This window comes from Drosophila tropicalis, unplaced genomic scaffold (genome assembly GCF_018151085.1).
Source record: "Drosophila tropicalis isolate 14030-0801.00 unplaced genomic scaffold, ASM1815108v1 contig_1002, whole genome shotgun sequence".
Taxonomy (NCBI): Eukaryota; Metazoa; Arthropoda; class Insecta; order Diptera; family Drosophilidae; genus Drosophila; species Drosophila tropicalis.
Window position 1 is genome coordinate 869,058 of NW_027172360.1, and position 19,185 is coordinate 888,242.

The 19,185-nt window shown below is 39.9% G+C and overlaps 1 protein-coding gene across 3 annotated transcripts; it reads left to right on the plus strand.

The window, feature by feature from the left end:
• Positions 1 to 1,734: 1,734 nt before the first annotated feature.
• Positions 1,735 to 14,586, plus strand: Cox10 (Cytochrome c oxidase assembly factor 10). Of its 3 annotated transcripts, XM_068284566.1 has the most exons (5): positions 1,735 to 1,978; positions 2,131 to 2,188; positions 2,247 to 2,466; positions 2,525 to 3,211; positions 14,246 to 14,586. In XM_068284566.1, coding segments are annotated over exons 1-5 (1,209 nt in total). In that variant the 5' UTR covers positions 1,735 to 1,976; the 3' UTR covers positions 14,488 to 14,586. The 3 variants fall into 3 exon arrangements, with proteins under 3 accessions (XP_068140667.1, XP_068140746.1, XP_068140593.1); XM_068284645.1 differs by lacking the exon at positions 2,131 to 2,188 and having other exon boundaries at positions 1,962 to 1,978; positions 2,234 to 2,466; XM_068284492.1 differs by lacking the exon at positions 1,735 to 1,978 and having other exon boundaries at positions 2,010 to 2,188.
• Positions 14,587 to 19,185: the final 4,599 nt, after the last annotated feature.

Below are 19,185 nucleotides of genomic sequence, written 5' to 3' on the forward strand. Positions count from 1 at the left end.
TTTAAACAAAAGCGACAGCAAGAATTCGCGAAATGAAAATAAAATTCGGACGTTGAAATTATTATTAATTACACCGATAATGAATTTAAAAGTTATGTAAAAGTATTTAATCGCGAGAAAAAATAAAAGTTGATAAGCGCAAAACAAACACGTCCGTCCTCTACAACGAGTGAAAGTTTCTGGAAAAATTGTTTTTATTGTCTTTCGAATCTTCCTCTATTTCATCTATTTGGAAGGAGTCGTATATCGCACCAGACTAGACTTGAATCCATTGAAAAGCAGTTCTTGCTATTTGCTCTTCGTGGCTTAAGCTGGGATCGAAATGTCAATTTGCCTTCGTACTCTAGGAGACTTCTTTTAATCAACCTTCCTTTCTTAATTAACAGTAGAATTATGTTTGTTGTTTTTTTTTATGCACAAGCTCCTAATTGTTGATATTGATTCGCCTGAGTCATTGGCCTGAGGTTAATCTGGCGGTACCATGTAGACGGAGTAGACATCCTATTATACCTTTAACCCTTAGTCGTTGTTCTTCTAACTATGACAAGCATGAACATTTTAGAGTCCTCTGCTCTGATTACAACATTCTTTTCCCTGTAATCTGCTCAGAGTCTTCTATCAATATACTTAAAACTGATATCCTTTCCTTGAACGTACTGCACATAGTATCGCCAACGTCCGCTAATAAAGCATGTTTCAGAAAAACAAGAAAAAATTTGCGAAATTGGTGAACGAATTACTATTATATTACAAACTCAACCCACTGGCAACAACCACCATCTCTTTTCATTTTTATAAAGCTCCACTAATTTATTAGTTTAGACATATAAAATGAATTAAACATTTGTTGTTTATTAAATTACGATAAATTTAATTCAAGAAATTTATCATTTTAATATTTTTAGAAATGAAAATTGAATTTGAAACATCGAGCTTCGATTTTGGGCACACGACAACAATATCCAATGTTTGAGAACATTGCCACTACAGGATAATAGTGGGGTTTTTCTTGCAGCGAAAACTACGCAATTTTTTAAAAAATATAGGCGTTGATAAATCAGCAATGCTTTTATTTATGTTTCGAACTGGACTATGCGTTGCGTGTGGTGCCAGCGGATTTATGACAGATAAAAAATAAATCATTTGCTAAAACGCAAAATTATTCAAATATTTATTATTAAAATGCAGAATCATTAGTACCAAAACAACTTGTCTTTCGAATTTCATTTGAGTTAGTGCGCGGATTCAAAATCGCTTGAAATTTTAATCTGTGGCACCTAGATATCAGCTTTCACTGAAATTTCAGCTGAAGTGATTACATACATAAAAACCCACCGGCAGGGTCGTATACAATGTAAAAATTATACATAGAATTTTTGGTTTTCGTACTCAAAATAAATGTTGGTTATTTGCCATTCATTCTTTACATTTTCACTGTATGGCAAATGTTTTCCAGTGAATGACAAATTTTTAACGTTGCATTAGAAAATTATTGACAAAAGGCCAATTGAACTGCCTGTTATCGGAACTTCTCTTTTATATGGTTAAGTGGATGGTGAAATGTTGGCAAAACCTTTTGCACCATCCCCCCAAGTAAATGATGGATGGTCGGCAGTGGGAATCTAGCCTTTATTCTTTTCATATTTCGATTGATGCTTTCGGGTTGCTATCGATTTCGGTGACTTATTGTGTTTGAAATTTAAAGACAATAGATCTAAAAGAATTTTTTTAATATTATAGTCTTTTTGATCACTCTTCATCCGTGCAACACAGCACCGAGATTCTCGTTACGAACAAGTAGAATGTTCGCTTCTTCCCTTAAGAACCTTCTTTGAAATTATATTCTGCATTCCAAAGTATGGCAATCATATTAACTGTTGCTCGCACACTGTTTCACTTCTCGTATAATGTCAATCGTTCTCACATCTGTGTCGCGTCGAAAGTGTTTTGTGAGAAAAAGGTGTAATTGTTATTAGATGTGAGTCAAATTTATCGCCGAATCATAAGCAATAAAACGTAAATGTATGAAATGCAGTTAAGAAGGAATACATACATATGTAGTTGATATGTCATAAATACTATTACGAACGTCAAGTGTTTATATATAAGTATGTTTCGTATATTTGTTAGGCGGAAAAAATACATACATCTTCAGCTAAAAATTTTAACAGAATTTCAGTCAATTAGGGTGAGATCAAAAATTCTTATGTAATAACTTTAATAAAATTTTGAGGTTCTATGAACAGTGTGCTGCTTCAACTGTAAATAAACCAGATGCTGCCAATTCTGTACATTTTCATCCGGTGAATGATGAATATAACACTGAAGTCACTAATGCAAACTGCACGAAGTCTAACCTTAAGTTGCCGGTGCGGATATTGCGTTGGATGCCAAGTCCGATAATCAACACGGAGGGGAACCAAAGGTGGAGACAATACAAGAAACTAGCAAAGTTTCGCCTAACATGTGAGAATTTTAAATACCGTGAAATTATAAAAGTACAATTATGTGTATTTATTATCAGCCTTGGTTGTTATAACCACAATGAGCGGTTATGCAATGGCACCAGCGCCTTTTAATTTTACTATGTTTGCATTGTGCTCGTTAGGCACTGGATTAATGTCGGCAGCTGCCAATGCAATAAACCAATATCACGAAGTTCCTTTTGATTCTCAAATGTCCCGAACAAAGAACCGCCTGCTAGTCACTGGCCAAATGTCCTCCTTGCATGCTGTTGGATTTGCTGTGGCATCGGCTACAACTGGATTTGGCATGCTCTATTTTGGTGTAAATAGCCTAACAGCATTATTAGGGGCCGGTAACTTTTTTCTTTACACGTCAATATATACACCAATGAAACGAGTTAGCATCATGAATACTTGGATTGGTTCTATTGTTGGTGCCCTACCGCCGCTCATGGGTTGGGCTGGATGTACCGGCACTCTGGACCCTGGATCACTTATACTAGCTGGACTACTATACGCCTGGCAGTTTCCGCACTTCAACGCATTGTCATGGAACTTGCGTCAAGATTACTCGCGTGCTGGTTATCGAATGATGGCTGTTACAAATCCTGGCCTTTGCCGGCGTACAGCATTTCGTTATTCAATTGCTATTGCAGTGCTGTCACTGCTTGCTCCTGTATTTGATGTTACTAACGGCTGGTTCGTTTTAGAGTCATTGCCACTGAACTTGTATTTTGTTTATCTAGGTAAGTTTAAAATCAACACTATGCGCCCACAGAGTGAAAATCGCCAAAATGTATGTAACAGGAAGAACGAAGTTTTTGATAGATTCTTCATTAAATACCAAGTCGATAGTCCGTAAGAATACTTAGATCTCGGAGAGTATAAGTCATGCTATGGGCTCTTGGTCAGACGCTGTGTCAGCATATTTATGTTTATATGGAATTCGTCACATCGACGTTGCAGCTGCACAGATTGTTCTAAGACTTAGTGCGAAGGGAGTTCGTTGGATTGTTTGTTAACTTCTCCCCTTCTAAGTTCATTGCCGTCCTCGGTGATGCATGACTCTTTGGACTAATCTTTGCTGTTTATTTATTTATTTATTTATTTTATTTACGTCAACTAACACAGCAGTCGACGAAAAAGCTTAAGCTAAAGACAGATAGTAATTAAATGAAGAAGGTAGCTTAGCCTTATACACAACTAAACATCCCCGACCCGGTGGAGGTGTTTTATTTGCACAAGGTGCCAGCTATGCCCCGATTCACAGTCAATGTGGCCAGGGATGAGTTGCAGCCAATCCAACTCCAGAATATTTTATTTATTTATTTATTTATTTTTATTTATTTATTTATTTACGTCAACTAACACAGCAGTCGACGAAAAAGCTTAAGCTAAAGACAGATAGTAATTAAATGAAGAAGGTAGCTTAGCTTTATATACAACTAAACATCCCCAGCCCGGTGGAGGTGTTTTATTTGCACAAGGTGCCAGCTATGCCCCGATTCACAGCCAATGTGGCCAGGGATGAGTTGCAGCCAATCCAAGTCCAGAATATTTTCATTGGTTTCGCTGTAGATGATTAAAAAGTATAGCGCGAAGAGAAGTGACAGAAAGATGAGGAAAGATAAGGTGAGAAAGGTTGTTAAAAGATTGGCAAAGAACACGAAGAGGTTCGTGAAGAGAGTAGTTAGTCAGACATCTACTAAGGTGAATAGGAAAAAAAGTTTCTGGTCCGACGTGAGGGAACACAAAAATACAGCGTATCTAGTAAATTGGTAGAAATGACTTCGCCGTTGACTAGTTTATCGAGAAAGAGAATGCCAAAAACGAGCCTACGGTTATAAAGTGAAGGAAGATTAATAAGAAGAAGTCTGTCAGAATAAGAAGGTAGGCGAAGACCCGGGTCCCAATTTAGACCGCGTAGCGCAAACTTAAGGAATTGCTTCTGTACCGATTCAATACTACGCTGGTGAACATCATATTGCGGGTTCCACACTGGCGAGCAATATTCTAGAGTAGGGCGAACTAACGAAGTGTATAAAACCTTTGTTACATAGGGATCATCAAATTCTTTGGCCCAACGTTTAATGAAGCCGAGAAGGCTGCTTGCTTTGTTGACAATTGAAGAAATATGAACATTAAATGAAAGTTTAGGGTCAAACATAACGCCTAAGTCTTTGAATGATGGAACACAATCTAACAGAACAGACTTAATAGAGTAATGAGCTAGGAGCGGAGACAAACGACTGAAAGTCATAAAAGAACACTTAGAGGCATTAAGGTGTAATTTATTAACGTGGCACCAATCACAGAACGCATCGAGATCTGATTGCAAGTACTGTTGGAAAGAAGGATCATTATAGGAATAACAAATCTTGACGTCATCCGCAAACATGAGCACGCGTGAATGAGCCAAGGCCAAAGGCAAATCATTTATAAACAATGTAAATAATAGTGGGCCCAGATGACTGCTTTGGGGTACACCTGACGTAACTCGAACAGTTTTAGATATCGAGGAACGAAAAGACACCTTTTGGGTTCTGCCAATAAGATACGACTTTAACCAACCCAATAATTTTGGTGAAAAACCCATAATGTTAAGTTTCGCGAGAAGCAAAGAATGATCAACCGTATCAAAAGCCTTACTGAAGTCAGTATAAATAACATCAGTTTGACACTTTTTACGGAAGCCATGGTGTACTTGGGTAGTCAATTCTAAAAGGTTGGTAAGCGACGAACGACCTTTCATGAAACCATGCTGGCAAGGAGAAATAGTGGATCTGGATAGATGTTGAAGGGAAGACGTAATAATTTTCTCAAACAGTTTAGGTATTGCCGAAAGTTTGGCAATGCCACGGTAGTTGGAAACATCCGATTTGCAACCCTTTTTAAAAAGCGGAATAATAAATGACTTCTTCCAAATATCAGGAAATATACAAGTCTCACTCGATATAAAGAATAACCGACCTAAAGGCTTAGATAGGGAAATCGAACACATTTTAAGGATGCAACTAGGTATATCATCAGGCCCGGGATCGAAGGAAGACTTCATAGATGACAAGCTAGAGAGAATACAGTCTTTAGTAATACTGGGAAAAAACATACAATTTAAATGTGGGATTGAAAAGGGATAGGGTGTGGGATCCGAAACAGTAGTAGAATATGTCGACTGAAAAAATTTAGTAAACAGATCTGCAATATCTAAATCATTATTAGCAGACTGATCGTTAAGTCTGAAGGTGGAAGGTAGGACATTAGAGCGTCTTTTGGAATTGACAAAGTTGTAAAATCTTTTGGGGTTATTATAAAATTCAGCGTTACAGCGAACGAGATAATTGTTGTAGCATTGAGTATTTAAAAGACAAAATTGAGATTTAGCTATACAATAATTTGCATAGTCAAGTCGCGAACCAGTTTTTTTAAATCTTTTAAAATATCTCGATTTAATGTTGCGAAGATTAGAGAGCCTACGTGTGAACCAGACTGGCGAGCTGGAGACGGTAGAGACATTCACATAAGGAACGCATTTATCAATTAGAGAATTAAGAGCAGAATAGAAAAACTTCACTGCACAATCTATATCGCAGCACTCAAATAGAAACGACCAATCAAAAGAGAAAATAAGGCTGTTAAGAAGATTGAAATTTGTTTTACGAAAACATCTACGACGAGAATTTGAAATGTTTTTAAATAAATTAGTAACGGAATTGTAAGAAATAGTAACTTCAATGGTAGGATGATAAGGATCTTCAGGTTTCACTAGTGGCTGTGTTTGCGATACAGCACTAACAGTGGGATCAGAGACAAAAACAAGATCAAGGATTCTTTTAGAACAGTTAAGGAAAGAATTCAACTGATATAGTGGACATTCAAGTAGGCTATCAAGAAAAACATGTTGAGATGAAGGAATTAAGAAAGATAGATTATCATCAACAAGCCAAGAAATATTAGGCAAGTTAAAATCACCTAAAACTATAAGAACATCACGATCTTTAAGACGACCAAAAATAGTTCGTAAAGCATCAGCATGGTGCACGTAGATCATGATATCAGAAGCTGGAGGAATATATGAACAAGAGATATATAGGCTAAAGTTAGAACATGTAACTTCGACGCAAATAAACTCAACACCTAAGGGGAGATCAATCGGCACCACACTTGAAGACAGATTCGAGTTTACAGCAATGAGTACTCCACCGCCACGACGACCAACACGATCAAGCCTATAAGAAATAAAGTTATTAGAAAGTTATTAGAAAAAGGCAAGTCCAGCGCATTAAGCCAAGCTCAGGCTTAGACAGAGACAAACCAGAAAATTTGTCGTAGTCGCGGCCATTGAGGCTAGCACATTTTAAGTGAATAAGATTATCGCAGAGCCAACAAGATATTGCTCTATACTGATCATTAAAACGATCAGAATATTTGCAATTAGGTAGACAACAAGCCATTGAAAGGGCGATGAGGGAAGCAACTGCAGAAGCAATGACGAAAGAAAAAAAATAAGAAAATATGTAAATGCACTAAACTCTAATCACGAAAAAGAAAAAACTGTTTAAACTGATTATTTGGCGAATTATGGAAATAAAACACAAGGGAGTCAAGCGAACAACACCAGCGAAAGTGTAAACAAACTAAGCACAATTAAAAATTGAGAAAAAACAATAAATATTAATAAAAACTCAGGAGCTATGCAAAAACACGACCGTCACGTTAGAGATCAGAAAGCTTTTTTTGAGCAGCTGACTTCCTCTGGTACCTGCAGTGACCAGCTAGGGCCATCATCTACGCTGATACTCGCAAGCTTGTTGACAATAATTATTCCCTCGTCAACCCTTGTAATGGGCTCCAGGTGACTGGGCTGCGTGCGACATATAGCAGATTGCCCTGAATGTAGTCCGCGAGAGCATGTGTCATGCTTAGTCAGTTTGCAAAATGTTACGTGATTGTTGGTAACGTATTCTGTGACTGCCTTCACTCCGTCGTCGCATTCTGCCACTATGTTGTCGTGTATCTGTAGTATGGTGTCCACATGTATCACAGGGAAAATAATGATCTTCTTACATAAAAGTTTAATTCTTTGGTAATCTATAATTATATGTATGGTACTATCGGATTGAAATATTTTAATGTTGGAGACAGCCATTAAATTAACTATGGAGACTGTTGTGAACTGTTCGGTAAAAATAGATTTTAAATCTTTTTGATCAAAAATGGCTGGGTTTATTATATTAGATTTGGCAAGTGTGACAGTAAGCATAAGGTCTTGAATTTCTACAATTAGCATTCTATTTCTTGCTAGTAAAGTTTTGTATAAGTGTGGGATATCGGTAATTTCACCACTTCTGGACTGTATTATTTTATTAACAGTATTTGTAAGTAAATTAATTTGCCTTTGAGTTTCTGTGTTAATTATTATTTGTCTATTGTTAGATTGAATTAACTGTGCTTCTGTTATTTTAATTCTTTCTAAATCTGCCGCATCAGGCGTTCCTGCCACAACCTTTAGCGCTGTGCCCAAAAAATCTAGACTTCTTGCTATCCTCAGGTGTTTCATTAACGCGGACAAAAGTTTTTTAACATGCTTTATGCCTAGTATGGAGGAGTAGCCTCTGCTGCGGCTAGGACTGACAGTATTATGGTGAATAACCTGTGGGGAATGTAAACAATGACTATAGTGACTTTGTGGTTTGATCTAGAAAATGAAGAACTTGATCAAAATTACTTCAAATTGTCCTTATGGACCACCCTCCCGTTATAAGTACAGACGTTCACAGGTCTGCTTGTACGCGTCCCTCAGAACACAATGGGGATAATTTGTTTCCCAATCTTTTATTGCTTTTAATGAATACCTTGTCACCTACGTCAAATACCCTGTTTTGCCTATCTGGGTTGCATCTGTTGAGTTGATCTTGCTGAGCTTTGTTATTTTGTCTTTAATATTTTCCCGGAAACTAGTGTGTTGTGCATGAATAACGTCAATTGGCTTTTCTTCTGTAACCGAATGAATTGTTTTATTATATTCTATTGTTGCTCTTACTATGATCTGGGTCGTATCATTAAGTTGTTTATCAATTTTCATTCATCTGGCTATCTCTAGCAATGTACTGTGGAGTCGTTTCACTTGTCCATTCGAGCAGCCATGCAATGGAGGTGCGTTTACTACGTCTATTTCGAATTGGTTTTTTAACATCGAAGTAATCGTCTCTGAATTAAACGATGCTTCGTTGTCACAATAAATTGTCTTTATTTTTGGAAAAATATTGAGTAATTGCAATATGATAGTAACATCCGTTATTGTTCGGGATAACAAGGGTTGTACAACAGCAAATTTGGAAAACTTGTCCACGCAGGTCAGGAATAACTTGTGGTCAGTGGAGAATATATCGATATGCAGCATTTCGCCGGGATAATAGGTGTTTGCCCAAATTCTTGTTTTTTTGGGTGACGGTCGTGCTTAGCTGTAGTGCAGACTTTGCAATTTAAGACGATTTCATTGGTTAATTTGACCATTTTTGGGAAGTAATACTCCCGAAGTATTTGTTTCATACTTTCTTGCGCTGCTCTATGTGCGCGATTATGTTCGGTATTAACTATCTGAATCTGATTGTCTTTGTTGGTTATATCTGTAACCATGTTCTTGCAATGCCAAAACTTTGTTGTGGGAAAAAGTCGCACTAATTCATGTTGAAAGCTAATGGCTAATGGAGGAAGATCGCAATGGAATGCATTTACAACATCACGGTTCACTACAAGCTTTAAGGATTCAAGGAGATCGTTCTTGTCTGTGAATCGTATCACATTGTATTGTAGGTCAAGGAAAGCTCACTGTGGACGGTGGCAGCACATGACTGAATTTCATCTTGTGGGGCATTCACATTTTGCCTTGATAAGGCATCTGCCACTAGGTTTTCTTTCCCTGGCTTGTAATGAATTTGAGCGTTACGTTCTTCCATAAATGCCATCCACTTTTTAATTCTCGCATTTGTGTTTTTTTGTGACACGGAAAATGTGAGGGGTTGGTGATCTGTAAAAGTGTGCAACTCTCTGGTTCCATACAGGTAGTTCTGTAGTTTTCCAACACGCCCACACGATTGCCAACAATTCCCTTTCATTAGTGGCGTAAAGTGATTCACTTTGCTTTAATATTCGGGATATCATTGTTATTGGCCTCCCGAAAGGTTTTTGAAAGTTCGGGTACATGAATATGACATCCTCGGATGCCAAGCGGTCAAAAGTGTGACGTTGAGATTCATCAAAGTCGATTGGGACCTTTTTGGACATGTGCTTGCTTACTTTTCCATTTTCGCCTTTCAGTATGTCGGTTAAAGGTCTTGTGATTGATGCAAAATTTTTAATAAACGCCCGGTAATAACTAGCAAGGCCAAAAACCGATCTTAGTGAATAGAGGCTCTTTGACTCGGTGTACTCCTGAATTGCCTTGACCTTTTCGGGGTCAGTTTTTGTTCCGTCACTAAAGACGATGGAACCCAAATATTTGACGCTTTTTTTAAAAAGTTTTGTCTTTTCTTTCGACACTCATGTTAGCTTTGCAAAGCAGATGGAGCACAGTGTCAATGTGTTTGACATGCTCGGCTTCATTTTCAGAAAATATTAGCACGTCATCTACGTAGACGTAGCATATTTTCCCGATTTGTTCCCTTACAACATCATCGATTGCTCTCTGAAATATGCTTCCGGCATTTTTCAAACTAAAGGGTAAGCGACAGAATTCGTATTTCCCTCCGTTTACTGAGAACTCCGTTTTCGCAGGATCCTTTCCAGCTAGATAAATTTGGTGGTACCCAGATTTTAAGTCCAAAGTCGTGAAAAATTTTGACTTTCCAAGATTCGCTAGAATCATTGGTATGCTTGGCATTGGGTACCGGTCGGCAATGGTTCGCTCGTTTAACTTTTGAAAGTCAATAACGAGTCGTTTGTTTTTGTTACCGTTTGAGTCCAAGCCTTTTTTGTCAACAACCCATGCAGGACTGTTGTACGCAGACCGAGATGGTCTTATAATGCCGTCTTTCAACAATTGAGAGATTTCGTTATTAACATAATCGGCTACACCCATAGGATATGGGTAAGACTTGGAGTACACTTCTTGGCTGTCTACTGTGTGAATTGTGGCAATAACTGAAGTGTTATATGGCAATGCCTCGTTAGAGGTCGAAAATGCGCCGATCCTGTTCAGTATTACCTTTTTAAATTCCTCTCTTACGCTATCAGGAACTAATATGTCATCAATGCGTGTGAAATTAACGCTATCGCAAGTATGGTGTTGCAATGCTTCCGCCGTACTGCCATATGTAAGTTTAGGGTTACCCCTGCTTGCGTTAGAAAATCGAAGCCTATTATGGCATCAAAAGTATCAAGGGTATCTAAAATAAACAACGGGGCATTCTTTCCGAAAATTCTCATGAATCATTTTTCTTTAATTTTACTGGACCCATGTATGGAGTTCACAGTAAATGGGGTGTCGACAAGTGTTATGTTTCTTAACTCCTTTACTGGTTTTACATAATTCTTTGCCGCACCAGTGTCGATTAGAATTTTTAGTGTTCTACCAGCCAACTGTCGCTCAACGAACGGCAGTTGGGAGCGTTCTCTAATAAATTTAGCAAATCATTGTCCGGTGTGGAGTCGTTCTCATCGCTAGCCTCTGCGACGGCGGACTCTGCTATATGCGCGTATTGTTGGACTTGGGCCGAGTCTTTTTAAGAAATGTTGTTAACATTCTGGCGACTCTGTCCAGTCATACGCTCTGATGCGTTCTGTCTCTTTTGAGATTCGCCGCAACCAGTCTGCTGTCTCAGATTGGAAACTGATGGATCAACATCCATCGGTTGTGCTTGGTCTTGGGCTCGAATTTGTTTACTGTTTGAGGTTGGTCCCTGCTCACCCTGTTGAGGTCTGTTTTGGACTTGTTTTCCTGTAAAATGGGGGTTTTTCTCGAAATGTTTTCCCTGTCTCGGCATTGAGCGATTGCCTTGCTTGTTATTTTCCCCTGGGTGGCTCCCATCTTCAATTGCTTTAGCATACGTAGCAGCGAACATGCTCCTTTCTATGCTATTCTCAGCCTCGCGAGCCCGTGCTAAAGCCGAAGGCAAATCTTTGGGCTGTGCTGGTATAACTAGTGCCTTAATAGGCCTCCTCAGGCCTTCCATGAAGGCGTGCAGGGCATCGCTCCTAATTTCTGTATTAAGAATGACCGCTGCTCGCTCCTCATGCGTCATGGCAATTTTATTTGTAATAAGAGTCAGTTTTTTCTCAACCTCATCATGGTACTGCATTAATTCTAGGTCTCCTTGTCAGACCATTTCTAATTGATGCCTGAGAACGCGCAGAGACGTTTTATCGGCGTATGTGCAATCAAGTCTAGCAATGATTGCATCGAAACTTAGCACAGTGTTAGGTAAGGTAAGCACTGCGCGTGCGGCACCACAAACTTAATTTTTTAGAAGGATCACTGCCTGGTAATGTGTTTCGCTCCCATAGTATCCCTTGTAGGCCTGATATGCCTCTATGGCTGATTGTCTCCAAGATACATATGGTCACCATTAAAATTCGGTACCGATTTCGCAGCGTCGAGTCTAACCTCACATCTAATGCTGGGGTTAGTTGTTACGCTTTCGTACACCTGTACTTGGGGCGCTTCAATTCTATATGAGCTTACTTGGTTTCTCAGACGTTCGAGTTCAGCGTGAATCTCGCCTCTTATGCGTTGTTCTTTTGCGTTAAGCGCGTTTGTGGATCCATTTCTGTTTGATCGAGTGGCTGAGGCTTAGAATGTACTATAATATCTTCGTCGCTATCAGATTCTTTTTTAATGTCCCTTTTGGCAGTTGTCTGACACAGTGTCTTAGCGAATTCAATCTAACAATATAACCGCACACACTCAAACTCACTATTACATTCAATGCAAATAAATTCAATGCAAACTAGTTACAAATTCAATACAAATTAGTTACAAATCTAATGCAAATTACTCAGAAGATCACTTTATGCTGCCACTTTTATTTTTTTATTATTATTTTTATATTTGTTTGGTTTCAAATTTATATTATAATATATATAAATTTGAAACCATATTTTTTCCGAACAGTCACTTACATGTTGGTAGGGCGTGGATTCTTAGAGGGTAATCCAATTCCGGTTGGGCGCCAATTAAGATGTTGGGTCCGTCCACTGGTTCCTGTTAGGGGTTGCCGTTGGTGGGATCCAACTTATGGGTTGATTTATGTTGATTAGGATGAGATACGATTAGGTATCTGAATAACCGTCCTTGTGGATCAGCAATATATTAGCGATTATAATTTTGTTACGGCCAAGTGCCGGAGTTATGTGTCTTTATTGTTAAAGGGTTATTCAAAAACTGAATATGTTGAAGAAAATAAAAGAGAACTAAACCTAAGTACATAAAGTAAATATGTAAGGCGTATGGTTATGCTATGGGCTCTTGGTCAGACGCTGTGTCAGCATATTTATGTTTATATGGAATTCGTCACATCGACGTTGCAGCTGCACAGATTGTTCTAAGACTTAGTGCGAAGGGAGTTCGTTGGAATGTTTGTTAACTTGTATGTCAAATATTGTATTCCTTGAAAACGGTCTCTGATGTAGTCCGAACTTTAAAGTATATTATGAAAACTAAAATTGGAGTAATAAGTTAGTTGTTCAATTTCTAGAGACATTCAAGATAGTGAAAATTATCTATTGAGCAGCTACTTTAATGTATATTCAAGACGAAAGCAAGTATACATGTTAAGGCATCATATTAAAATTGGAATATCTGTTTTCATGTACTTTCAATTAACCGTTAAGTTTTTGTTCAGCTTTTGTTATGTCATACAAAATAAATAGATGGTAGCTATTTAAATTAATCAATATTGGACGAAAACAGTGACTTTTGTCAATAACTTCGTTACTTTTGACGCGATTGCTTTCAAATCAAACGTTTGTTAGTTTAATGTATCTGTTAAAGACTGTTCCGGGGAACAATGACATAAAGTCTTAAGTATTTTTCAAAAAAACAAACAAATGCTGTTAGTTTAAGATTGTCACCATTTCAAAAAACAAATTTAATATGATTAAATGGTTATATTTTAAATCTTAAATTACATATGTCTGATGTCTCCTCAGCTCTTCAGCCATCGACCAAAATAAATTCTCAAATTAAGTACAAGGTTCGAACAGAAAATTTTCAATATAAGCAAAATGCGAGAAAAAAAACATAACACAAATTGGGTCAAGCTTTGTTAAAGAAAGTTTTTTTTTTTTAAATTTAATATTTTATAAGTTAGAACAAACCCCTTTTCGAAAAAAGGCAACTTCGATGCAAAACTTCAACTTTGTATGAAACCATTTGTATGTGTATGTGAATACCATCGATTCGCAGTACCCGATATAGGGTAAAACCATCGAATTTTGCCATATGTCTTTTTCGACTATCACAGTGTGATTACTAATTATCTACATAGATTGTATAAAGTTATTACGGGACTTTCACCACGCATCGCAAAAAAGACTGTTTTGAAAAAATAAGCAAACATAGCCTCAGTGTTAGATTTTTTGTTTTCAAAAGTCAAGTAAGACCGGTGCACTCATATCTTACGTTTTGTGAATTGCCACTACATCATTTAGATGCATTTCGCACCCATGGTTTTGCCCTAGCGATAACAATACGTTTATTTGAATTCTCTGTCTACTTTAATATCCCGACAACTACAAGTCACTACATGTTTTAATATAAACTATTTTGCCCCGTTTTTTTTCAGCCCACAAATTTAATGAAAGCTCGGATGGTGGCAGTTCGCGAAAATTATTCCGATATTCTCTTTTGCATCTGCCGGTCCTTATGTTGCTACTTTTAGCCAATAAAAAAATATGGTACCTAAGGGAGCCTTTTGGGGAAACTACAGTTATTAAAAACGAAATCTGTATTACCCACCTGCCAAAGATGCCTTCAAGTCCTTTACTTGTAAAGACAGCAGCTGGAGCTACAAACCAATCAGTTTAAAAAACATAAAAATAAGATCAACATCAAATAAAAAATGTAGCGTTGTTAAAATTATGAATTAAAAGTAAAAAAAAATAAATAAAATAAAACGATTATGTATGTTCTTATGGTAAATTAAATTAAATCAAAATACATTGAGTTCACAACACCTCCAGGGATACGATTGTATGGGCCCAATAGGCCGGTCTGATCAAAAATGACGACACGACGGACCTCATTTACCCAAAATAGGAACTAAACTGATAACGGCTAAAAAGCAAATCACTTACCTCGGACTTATAAATGTCGACGAAGGCCACGAATGCTCTTTACACAACCCAAAGACTGTTGAGTTGCACGTGGGGCCTCTCGCCTAGACTGACGGGCATGCGAATTATTCTTTTCTATACGACACGCTACCCGGATGGTCAGCCACCGAGAATGCTACAAGAGTACAATGAATTACCCCGACAAAGTCTCTGAAAGTTCAATATGGAATTAATCGTGCAGACATTTAGGCCAAGCTAATAGCGAAAAAGACTGCACAGCGTCTGGTGTCGATAAAAGCACTGGAGTACGGCACAATCAAATAATAAGAACTATGGGCGTAGCCACAGAATATCTGGTGCAAGCGAAACTAATCTGGGAATCAGTTTTCTTTATGGGTCCCAACGACAGGCAAAATCTTAAGCCACTCCAGAAATGTTTGTTGTATTCCAAGACAATGCCGTAGATAAACTAAACGCCAGACAGCCTGATCACCCAATGGATAGTATCCAAAGCGCTAGTAGGGGGCAGAACTTCCTTCTGGATTTAGAGGCAGCTAAATGAATTTCTTCTTTCTAAATTTCCCACGAAAAATTTGGGCACGCGCAAAAATCAATATCACTTGTTGCTTTATTTCACTTCAGTGGGGAACTACCTCTAACTTAAATCTAAGGTCGAAAATTAAGGCCCGCTTGGAAAGTGGTGTGTGGAGTTCTTTCTGTGGAAGGAGCAGTTGTTCGGTAGAGCGGTGCTAGGTGAAAGCTCTCCTCCCTCAGCCATCAGCCCTTGTGTTGCCTGTTGGGGATGAACATGCTTTCACCCTTTGCAGGAGTGCTAATAGCCCGCTCCGGACAGGACCCAGACGAAGACTGTGCGCATAGCGATTGGGCGCTCGTAAAACTCCCGCTAAACATCCCTCCAGCATAACCTCCGTCAGCACGTCCGCGCCCGAGACTAAGGACACAGACGACGGTCGGTTGAAAGTGTTGTCTCCCAGAAAATGCCCTTAAACTGCCAACGGACAGCTGGGCTCACAGGCCATCGACCACTTTCAGGCTCGCTTTCAACCGCCATCCCTTGCTGATCGGGGACGGCTTTTTCTGTTTCAATTTGAAGGCCGTGGCCATGGCCAGACATGGATCCTCTAGCGCCTTCACGGCAAATGTTTTCACCCCTGCCTCGCCGGTGGCATCAGATGTGGGTGGCGGTGCTGCAGCAGTGTGGCTAGGATCGGACGCTTTCATTGGAGCGGGCCTTCGTCTGGAAGACTCAGGGTGAGCGATAAGCAGATCGACGACACGGACGTTGCTGTAACTGTCGGGGTGACACTGTTGGATTCGCCCGAGACTCCAATCGTTGAATAAAGAGTTGTCGTCTTTAAGTAGCACAAGATCACCTACTTCAAGATTTTTATAAGGATCGCCATTTAATCCGTTTATGTAACTCCTTCCGATACTCATCTTTCTACCAGGTATAGCCATGCTGACTTCTTCAGACGCTGCCACCAGACCTTGAGCTGTGACGGATAGCAACGGACCGCTTAATAGGAAGTGTCCCGGGGTCAAGAATCGGTAGGGTCTTCAGACATAGGAGAAATCGGCCGCGAATTCAAACAAGCTTTTATCTCAACAAGCAGATTTGGGAAATCCTCGAAAGTATACTTTTGGTTAGAAGTGGCAGAGTGGCCACAACCCTCCCATGTATTGTGACCCGGGAGGAATGAAATGCCAGGATAGATTTTGATGGTTATAATGGGATAAGACATTTTGCTGGGTGAACCTTAAGAAAGTTTTAACCATTGTCGGACTGCACTTGCTCGAACCACCCTCGCCTCGATACAAAGCTCTTGAAAACTGAAACTTTTGAGGTCGAAAGGACCTGCGAAATCTATCCCGGTGGTCGTGAAAGGACGTGCGAAAGTGGTTCGCTGGGACGGAAGGGTGCCCATTAGCTGTGATTGCAGCCTTCTTATGTAAATCACACAGACCTTGCATGAATTGACCACCGATTTGACTAGATTCGGTCTTGGAATCCAGTATCTCTGTCGGATGAGACCGACTACCTGTTGACTGCCCCCATGGAGAGAGATCTGATGCGTGAAAAGCACCAACAGCCGGGACAATGGACTTTCGACTGACAGTAGAATGGGGTTACGCTCATCGTAACTGAGGGCCGCTGCTTGTTGCACGCGCCCACATGCTCGTATCATACCTGATGCGTCAATGAACGGATTCAAATTGAGAATGGTGCTAGACGTGGGCAGAGATTTCTACAAGTCACGCTGAGTGACTTGCATCAACGCCTGGAGTACTTGATTGATCTAGTTGGAGGTCACCTCCCCGGAGTAATCGTTTGGAAGTTTTTGACACTTTCTGCCGAAACGGACAACATATGATACCACTCGTAAGGCACGTGTTAGATTGGAAAAACGAGACAGTATATCGTTGGCTGGATAAGCGATCGCGACGTGGACCTTCACTACCCGATTCTCTAAGGTAGTGCCTAGTGGGAGTGGTGTCGCTCGCCGCCAGGACTTGTGGCTTGTTTAACCACGACAGTACGACGGTGAAATCTGACCAATAAAATGCCCCAGCATTATCAACTGGAAGTTAATGCCGAACGTGACTGTATTAAGCTCGTAATCACCAAGTTGCCTTTCTTTGTTTCGAACAGGATACTCTGAAATGGCGTATGGATTGGATCGAACATAGTTTGGCGGTACATTTTTGTGATGTCGGCAAAAAAAAAAACTACTCGGAAAAAACGCCACTTGAGAATCTGAGTAGTGAGATCAGATTAAAGTACCGGATCCGGGTAAAGTATGTCAATGACTTGCTAGACGCGTTAAAGACTACACGTACCTACTTTTGTTGTGGTTCTGTCGGGCTTGAAAACTGCATGGTGTGGCAAATAAAAATTGTTATTACTACCGTCAAATGATACCTGACGCATATGGCCCAAGTCCAAATATTCTTGGATGACGGTGTCATACTCAGTTTTTCCCGAAATATTTTTTAGCAGACGGCCTTCGTTTTTTAGGAACTCAGCCAATGCCCCTGGTCTGGATTGACCGAGGTTGATCTTGGTTGGGTCTCGAAACAGAATCTTCTACCGGTTTGACCGGTAGATCCTCCACCTCCCAAAACCTTGTGAGAAGAGTTTTAAGTGCTTCCTCTCTGCTAACAGCGACCCTCATGGAGAACGCCGCACACGAACTAACGTGGACCCCTTGCAACAGGCCTGAAATGACCCAACCGAATCTCGTCTCTTGAGATATTAAAGATCCGCGCACTTCGGTCTGGATGCCGTAAAGGGTCACCGCTGGTACCAATACCAAGAAGCAGTTCTATCTTCGCCTTTAATCTTAAGAAGGTGTCGGCTAGCGGAATATTGGGCATTCCCCTCCGGCGTGGCTTGGGTTATCGTACATGACGGCAAATCATCAGCAACTTGGGACAGGACAAAAGCTTCTATCTCTATCTGAAAAATTATGGTATGACATCAATACCAAGAAGCTGATTGATCTTCGCCTTTAATCTAAAGGAGGGGTCGGCTAGCGGAATATTGGGCATTCCTTCCAGTGTGGCTTGGGATATCGTACATAACGTCAAATCATCAGCAACTTGGGACAAGACAAAAACTTCTATCTCTATCTGGACTGGAGGTCCATGCGATGTCCGAATGCTTATGTGACAGACCCTCAAGGTTCTATTTACCTTTCCGTTAATGCCTGTCACTTCGGCCCTGACAGTTTGGAATGGTAACTTCATAAGTCGGAACATTCTTTCGGATATAAAATTGGCTTCCGAAGCTGGGTCTAATAACGCCCGTAAGGGATAAGTAGTGCCCTTGTGCCAAAAATCCACGATGGCTGTTCCTAGAAACTTATCTCGTGCGGACCTTGCCTCAGAGGTAAAGTATGTCCGGACAATATTGTGAGAACTGGGCTGCGCTGTGACCGGCGTTGGAGTATTCTCCGGTCGGGCATCCTTGTGCAAGAGCGTATTGTGACGCCCCTATCATGTGAAGCAATTGTGTTGTCTCGATTCTCCTTTATACAGAGATCACAGGACTTTGGTTTGGTGGTCACCTTGGCTTCAAATGTATTAGCCTTTCGGGTGACTGGAAGTGGATTTCGCGGAGGATTCGATGTGGGAACCAAAACAGTCATTATAGTCATTGCAGTTGTATTTTCAACCACTTCGAGCGTACGAAACCGCTCGGTGAGGAAATCGGTTATCGTTTGCCACTCTGGAATGGCAAGCCACTAGCTCAAAATCACGAGTGGATGCTTGCTGGGCCTTCTGGACTTGTAATGCCTTTCCGGACTCATGGGATATTTGAGGCAGGTGAAGAAGCACTCTGAATTGGCTGTTCACCATAAGGGGCTTATTTTCGAAACGCTGTTTGAGTTCGTTCCATGCTGTTTCAAAACCAATCATTTGTAAACGT